Below are 7,464 nucleotides of genomic sequence, written 5' to 3'. Positions count from 1 at the left end.
TTCCATACTGTTCCCCAGAGTGGCTGTACCAATTTACATTCCCACCAACAGTGTAGGAGGGTTCTTTTTTCTCCACACCCTCTCCAGCATTATTTGTAGATTTTTTTTTTAATTGAAATATAGTTGATTTACAAAGTACTATTTTAACTTATGCCATAAAATTATACCTAGAAGTTGCCTTTGAGTTAGTTGAATGCTCACATTGTATGACTCAGGGACACAAGAACACTATGAAATAAACATTATCTCCAGCCTACAGACGGAGAGGTGGGAGCTCGGTCAGGTTAAGAGATTTGCCCAAAATGACCAGCTTGTGAGTTGGAACCAGGATTGACTTAGCTCTGTGTGCTTCTAAAACCTGTGATCTTTTTTCATTTTTACAACACTGCCACAGGTCAGTTCATTTCTTAGTATTCCCCTGAAGGGTAAAGTGTAGAAATGCTCCAGAAGATATTAGGCTACTGTAATTTCAAACATCCAGTTAAAACAAAATACTGTAACCTGAGTGAGATAAAAAAAAAATTAGAGGCATATCCTATCAGTATAGTTGGGGACCAAAAATGACTAACAAGGCTCCAGGCAGTGATAAGAGTTGGAGATAGAGCATGGGAGGAATGACATGTCCAACCTGAGGTTTTATCACTAGAAGGTTAAATACCTTTCAGTTACCTTACTAATGCAGTTCCCTTTACATTTTTACTTCTTAAAAGTTCCTTTTTCAGAGGGAACAGACCTGCGCAAATTGAGGACCAAATCTCAAAAAAGGCCTCCCTACTCACCTGGACGTCTGAAATGCCCTGGACCTGCAGCTAGGGGTGGGGGGTAGGGGTCATAGGAGACAAGGGCTATCCCTAAAGCAGTCCATCCCAAAGAGAGGATAGGCATTAAGAGGCCAGGATGGTGCTAAACACTTTGCACACATTACCTCATTCAATTCCTACAACCCCATGAAGTGGGTCCTACTAGTATCTCTATCCTGCTGCTAAGTCGCTTCAGTCGTGTCCGACTCTGTGCGACCCCATAGACGGCAGCACACCAGGCTCCCGCATCCCTGGGATTCTCCAGGCAAGAACACTGGAGTGGGTTGCCATTTCCTTCTCCAATGCAGGAAAGTGAAAAGTGAAAGTGAAGTCGCTGAGATGTGTCTGACTCTTCACAACCCCATGGACTGCAGCCTATCAGGCTCTTCCGCCCATGGGATTTTCCAGGCAGGAGTTCTGGAGTGGGGTGCCATCACCTAAGAGACTCTTGCCGTTTAGTGCTTGCCCAGAGTCACTAGTTGCTCTCTGTGCTAGGGCAGATTTGCACTCTTATTGTGTTTCAGGCACTGTTCTAGGCATCTTACATGTATCCACTCATTGTTGTTGTGCTAGTCACTCAGTGGTGTCCAACTCTTTGTGACCCCAAGGACTAGAGCCCACCAGGCTCCTTTGTCTATGAAATTCTCCAGGCCAGACTACTGGAGTGGGTTGCCATTCCCTTCTCCAGGGGATCTTCCTGACCCAGGGATGGAATGTAGGTCTCACCGTCTGAACCACTAGGGAAGTCCTTGACTCCTTAAATCCTCATAACAACTCTATGAAATAGGTGCCATAATTATGCCATTTTACAGATGTTAAAGTGTTAAATAACTTATTCAACTCAAATAGGGAGTTAGACCAGGAAAGGAATTCAGGAAAATTTCTGGCCTCAACCCTTAGCCTACATCACAATCACCTGGAGGGCTTTAAGATTCCGACTTTGGGCCCCAAGCGGAGAGTTTCTAATTCTGTAGGTTTTGGGAAGTACTTGTGAATTTCTATTTCTGCAAGTTCCCAGATGATGCTGTTATTGCTAGTCTGGGAAGCAGGCTTTGAGAACCCGTGCTCTCATTAGCTCTCTTAATCGCTGCGCAACAAATACCAACGGCCACTAAAGTCCGTGTCTGTGTTTAATTCCTTTTAAGAACCATTTGCAAAAACAAAATTAAAAAAAATAATTCCCAGAATTTCTAAGGAGATTTATTCTCTGTCCCCCTCCCCCCTCCCCACCATAAACTTTGAGTTAATCAAGTCAAATGAGGCCACAAGTGTGTCCTTTAACCAAGAGCGCTGGGCTATGGAGCGCCTTTCAATACTTGTGCCCATCATCGCGGAATCCGAGGGAGGAGGCGGCCACGTGCGCGGGGAGACACAGCGGCCCAGGTCCCCGGTTCTCAAAAAATATCCCGTCTCGGCCCCGGGGGCGAGGACGACAAAATGACCTGACCACGGGGACGGCCGCACCCCGAGAGGCCCCGCTCCTCCGTGGTGGCAGCCTGCCGGCCCCTGCAGTCTTATTTACACGTCCCTCCTCTCCCTCAGTCCACCGCGGGACGATCTCGCACCTCTCCTCCACCCTCGGGAGCTGAGTCAAGGTCAGCAAAGTTCTCCGAAGGCGAGGGGAAGGGCAGAGAAGGGTTGAGGGGAGGTCTTTCCGAGGGTGGGGGAGGCGGGGGGCGCCCCCTCCCGGGGTCCCCGCGGCCATCTTCCCCGCGAGCCGCACCTCGCGGGCCGGGCGGGGCGGTTAGGGGCGCGGCCCCGGGGCCCCGCCCCGCCCGGGACTCTCGGGAGCGCGGGCCGCGGGCGCACTGCTCGGACGCACGGATCGCTTGGAGCGCAGCCGTTCTCTGCAAGAGCCGCGGGTGAGCGGGCGCGGCCCGGGTCGGCGGGAGCGGGGTTCGCGCCGCGCGCTTGGCGGAGGGGCCGGAACAGGACGACAGGTGTGGCGGCGCGGGCAGCCCGGCCGAGGGGGCGGTAGGCGCGGGAGCCCAGGACCGGCGGGACCCTGGCGCGGCCCACACACGCGGCAGGTGGAGCCGAGGCTGCCCGCGTGGCCGCCGCGCGACCTCCCGCGCCCCAGCCCGGCCCCTCGGGCCCCTATTCCGGAGCGCCGGCGGAGCCCGGGCTGCGTGGACGCGCCCCCGGGGCCCGCGCCCGCGTCCGGGCGGGGACCATTTTCACAAAGTATTTCTCAAAGGGTTGACGGTTGCGGTTTCAGCCCTGGGGTAAACGGTTGCTTCACAAAGTGAAACTCTCCGTCTTCTGGGATCCCGCGGGCTTCCGGGACGCCCCGAGGAGTTCCTCGGCGGACAGCCCCCCATTACCCCGGTTCCGGCCCGGCCCGGCCCCCTGCCGGCAGCCCAGACCCCTAGCCAGCAGCTGCCCCGCCCGGCCCCGCCCTTCCCCTCCTCTGTGCTCCCGGCCCCTGCCCTCCTCTGCCCTCCCCGCCGCCCGGGCTCCGCGCCCCGCCCCCGGAGGGCCACGCCCCTGGCCACACCCCTCCCCGGAGCTCCTCCCCCCGGCGCCGCGCTCACCGCCGCCCGGGCCCCGCCCCGTGGTGCCTGGCCCCGCCCCGGCCCCGCCCCGGCCCCGCCCCGCCTCGGCGCTCCCGCCCCCCGGCGCCGCGCCCCCCGCCACCCCCTCGGCGCTGGGCCCGCCCGGCCCGCGGTAATTGCAGGTTGGGCGGTGACTCATCGTGGCGCCCGCCCGGCCGGTTCTTAAGCGGCAGCGCTGGGCGGGCGCCGAGTCTCGGGGCGGCGGCAGCGGCGGGAGCTGTGGGATCGGTAGGAGGGCTGCTGGGCACGCTCACTGGGCTTCCTCCGCCTGCAGGTCGGGAAAGGGCGTTTCAGCTGCTGCTGGAGAGCGTGTTTCCAAGGAAGGCGAGGAAACCCGTCCGGAACCGAAAATGCCGAAACCGGTAAGTCCCTGGGTGTGTGTGGGCAGGGCGGGATGTGTTGAGCACGGTTTTCAAGCGGAGTTATCTGGGCAAGGTTTGGGGGTTTTTTGGGGGGCGGAGGGAAGAATAGAGTTCTTTGCTAGGCGGACGAGAGGGCAGGAGCAGGGAGGGGATCGTCTCCTCTCTTTCTCCCTCGTCATCCCTTAGTGGAACTCTTGGAGAAAACAAGATTGCGATGCTTTTCTCTCTACGGTCCTTTTGTTTGCGAGCCCCCTCCGCCGCCGAGCCTTGGGGGTTAGGATCTTTGAGAAAAATCAGAATGCCTTTTAGGCGGCTTCGGACGGTGGAAAAGCCCTGTCCTAAGACAACCTGGAAGTTTCTTCCCTGAAGAGGAGCCTGAGTCGCAGGAGAGGCAGGTGGCTTCCCACGGCGCGCGCCCGCTGCCTTCCCGGGTCTGGGAGCAGGCGCGCCCCACCTCCTCCCCTGGCGCTCTCTTTTAAAGGGGGGGGTGGGGGGCACTCTCTCTGGGGGCAGCCTCGTTCCAGTTCATCCTACTGAAGCCGTGCTCTGTTAACCCGGGAATTTGCTGGTGGCAGCAGGATTCCTATCGGAGAGGGCTTTGGTAATGAACTTGAATTGCAGATGAAGGCAGGCAGCCCTGGAGTTTGATAAGCAGGCTCCTGGCGCACCTCCGAAACATCAGCTGACCCCCTAGCGCTGCTGCGCCCGCACCTCTTACCCCCACTTTCCCCGAATCTGATTTGTGTCGCCTGAATCTCTCTCGGGTGGGATGGTGGCCAGCCTGGGCTTCATACGGCTTTCATTTAAGTTGGGCGAACAAGGCAGCTTTTTTGTGAGCAGCATTTCTTAGCAAGTGGTATCTGTTCTACCAGCTTGAACACAGGTGAACTGGTGACCAGATAATTGGGGAGGAGATAATTGAAGATTTTTGGAGTTTTGAATCCCAGTGGCGAGAATATCTGGATTCATTGAAAATTACAATAAAAGATTCCTATGAAAATACACCCCATACATAAAATACATAACTTCATATTCCTATGGAGTTTCCAGACCTTCTAGTTTTTCAAACGAGTTGGTTCTGTAGTCAGTGCTTATGTGTTTTGTTTTCTACCATCACATGTTAGATTCTCTGAAAGGAGTACTTTATAAGTTTCGTTTTACTGTTAGGTTAAATAAATTACTACCTTCATAGGCTAACAGATTGAGAAGCCAGTAGAGCTTTCGCCTCAGTTACATCATCAAGATGATTCATTCACGATGCAGACAGTTTTTTTTTCCTACACTGAATTCTTCTTTTCATTTCCAGTTGGTAGTTGGCACATGACCTTCAGGCTTTACAGTTCCTGTGGTATAAAACGGACCTAAACATAGTGCTTTACTCCGGGCATAGCCCTGTTCTGTTTTACTCAGAGCAGTGATTAGGAACTTAACCTTTCCTGGTGTGCGGCTTTCACTAAAGAAATGATGTTGAGAGTTCAGCTTTTAAAATATCACTCAGATAACAGTCGGTATCCCCGTCTCCTGTCAGTCACTACTTTTGTTTCTCGTAAAGATCTGTAATGGGCTTTTGTTCTTTTTCTGGCGTGTGTGTTTTTTTGGTTTGTTTTTTGGTAGTGGAGTTCACATGACGTACGCTTGACCATCTCAATGATTTTTAAGTGTACAGTTAAGTGGCGTTAAGTACGTGCACATTGCCGTGCAGTGGTCACCACCGTGCACCTCCAGAACTTTTTCCTCGTCCCAAACGGAAACCGTGCCCTTTAAACACTCAATTCCTTCTCCCCACTCCCTCCAGCCCCTGGCAGCCGGCCCTCTCCTTTCTGTCTTTCTGCTTTTGACTACTCTCGGTGCCCCACGTGAGTGAGATTGCACAGCGTTTGTCCTTCTGTAACTGGCTCACTCCACTTAGCACGATGTCCGCAGGGTCCACCCTTGTGCCATGTGTGGGAATGGCCTTGCTTTTTTTTTTTTTTTTTTTTTTGCAGGGTCTACAAATAATTTTATTGAACAAATAACACAACAGCCTTCCTAGATTGAGGACTACCCTCCCCAAGCCATTTCTCACATGCTTAAAGCACAGAGTTTGCACAGTAAGGGATTAAAAAAAAAAGTCATTTCTATGTCGAAATCAGACTCTGCCCCAACATCATGGACTAGACTATTTACAAGCTTTCACATTTTAAGTATTCCTATTAATGGTTGTTCTCTCCTTTCTGCCCCTATCCAGGGGCTCCAGTACTTTTCTCGTGACTGATACTGAAGGGAGGGGTATACTGTAGGGAAAAGGGGTGGTGGGCTCCTCAGAGCTACTGGCACCAGCCCTAGGGTGCTGTGCCTTACCACAGGGTGGTGGATGTGCAAGGGCAAGGGGGATTAGATACAGTAGGTGGGATGGGGCACAGGCATCCAGAGCCCTTCCTGCTCCCCATCCTCTGCCCTCTCAACTTGTAGCGGGGAGAACAGCTAGTTGCAGAGGGGAGGGATCGGGCCAGCCCTGGGTAGAGGGAGAAACCTCCCACACCAGTCCCTACTCCTATTAACAGCCAGCAAATTGTCCATCCATCTGGGGCTGGGAACAAATGGGCAGGTAGGCAGGAAAAATCAGGCTTGCTGTGCCCCCAGCCTCTGTCCAAACACGGGAGGAATCGAGGTAGCAAACGGCTGAAATGCTCCAACGAGAGGGTAAAGGAAGTGAGGGAAAGGAAGTTCCCACTTTTGTAGAGCTCCCATTGCCCTGGGGCTGGAAAAAGGCAGACCTTGCTTGTAAAGTGCTGTAGCCTCTAGCAGGGCTGGGCCCTAGGCAAGCTTGGAAGAATGCAGGCCAGGCAAGGGCACAGGAACCAGGCATTCCTGACCAGCATGTGCCCTGCCATGCTCCTTGTAGGGATTGCTGGGAAAGGTGGACTGGTAACTCTGCCATCAGCCCTCACCAGCTTCCAGCCATCTCTGGTCCACATACAAACCAACACCCAACCAGCACTGTAGGACTGCCCTGCTCACAGCTGAAGGTTCCAGGCCAGCGGAGTTTATTCACGGTTGTGGCCCCAGCCTAGGTTCCTCAATGGAAGCCACACCTTGAGCCTGGGGGTGTCTTGCTGGGGCAGGGGGTGTTTATGCCTGCCACCCCCCAGGCTCACACCTCATAGAGGATCACAGGGAAATCCACGTGGATGCGGGGGGGATCCAGCTTCACGGTGCCCTGAGGAATCAGGTTCTTATGCACCCGCCTCAGCTTGGCCCGCTTCTGCCCGTTCTTGGTGACGATTGTCTCCTCATAGAATTCGTGAGCCAGATCCCCATCCTCGTCATAGAACATGGAGCCGCGGCGCGTGAATACGAAGGGGGGCACGACTCGGCCTCGCGGTCGCACCAAAGCTTGCTCAGCGACCGCCGCCTCTGGGCCGCCGCCCCCCGCAGCCGAGGTGAAGGGCCACAGGCCCCGAGCTTTGGAGCCGCTGGCGCCCATGTCAGGGCCGCCGGCGCATGGCGGGCCCCGCGGTAACTTCGCTCTTACAAGGCCGTCGGCGCCACCATACCCTGCCTGGGCCTTAGCTCGCAGATGCCGCCGCCGCCGCGGCCGCCGCCTTCCGCAGGCTCCCTGGCCTTGCTTTTTAAGGCTCTTTCTTTCTTTTTTAGGGCAGGTATGTTTTTATTTCATTTGGCTTTAAAGTTCCTTTACGATGGACCAGAAACTTAACAAGGTTTTTCTGACAAAGTAGTTGTTGAATTCTTTAAGGAAAGATAGTA

General features: G+C 54.6%; 2 protein-coding genes across 2 annotated transcripts in view; one reads left to right on the top strand and one right to left on the bottom strand.

The window, feature by feature from the left end:
- Positions 1 to 2,605: 2,605 nt before the first annotated feature.
- EZR (ezrin) overlaps positions 2,606 to 7,464 on the top strand; it is a 47,104-nt gene continuing 42,245 nt past the window's right edge. Inside the window, exons 1-2 of the mRNA XM_068985528.1 lie at positions 2,606 to 2,662; positions 3,630 to 3,717. Coding sequence (XP_068841629.1) covers positions 3,706 to 3,717 — 12 coding nt within the window. The 5' untranslated portion in view covers positions 2,606 to 2,662; positions 3,630 to 3,705. The remainder of the gene's footprint in view (positions 2,663 to 3,629; positions 3,718 to 7,464) is intronic.
- LOC138089805 (tumor suppressor candidate 2) lies at positions 5,871 to 7,283 on the bottom strand. The gene has a single exon (XM_068985358.1). The coding sequence runs from the start codon at positions 7,181 to 7,183 to the stop codon at positions 6,851 to 6,853; it is 333 nt and encodes a 110-aa protein (XP_068841459.1). The 5' UTR covers positions 7,184 to 7,283; the 3' UTR covers positions 5,871 to 6,850.

The sequence above is a fragment of the Capricornis sumatraensis genome, chromosome 13, assembly GCF_032405125.1.
Source record: "Capricornis sumatraensis isolate serow.1 chromosome 13, serow.2, whole genome shotgun sequence".
Lineage (NCBI taxonomy): Eukaryota > Metazoa > Chordata > Mammalia > Artiodactyla > Bovidae > Capricornis > Capricornis sumatraensis.
This window is presented reverse-complemented; position numbering and strand designations above follow the sequence as displayed.

Coding starts and splice junctions, on each gene's coding strand:
- LOC138089805 (XM_068985358.1), bottom strand. CDS start 7,183: ATGGGCGCCAGCGGCTCCAAAGCTCGGGGCCTGTGGCCCTTCACCTCG.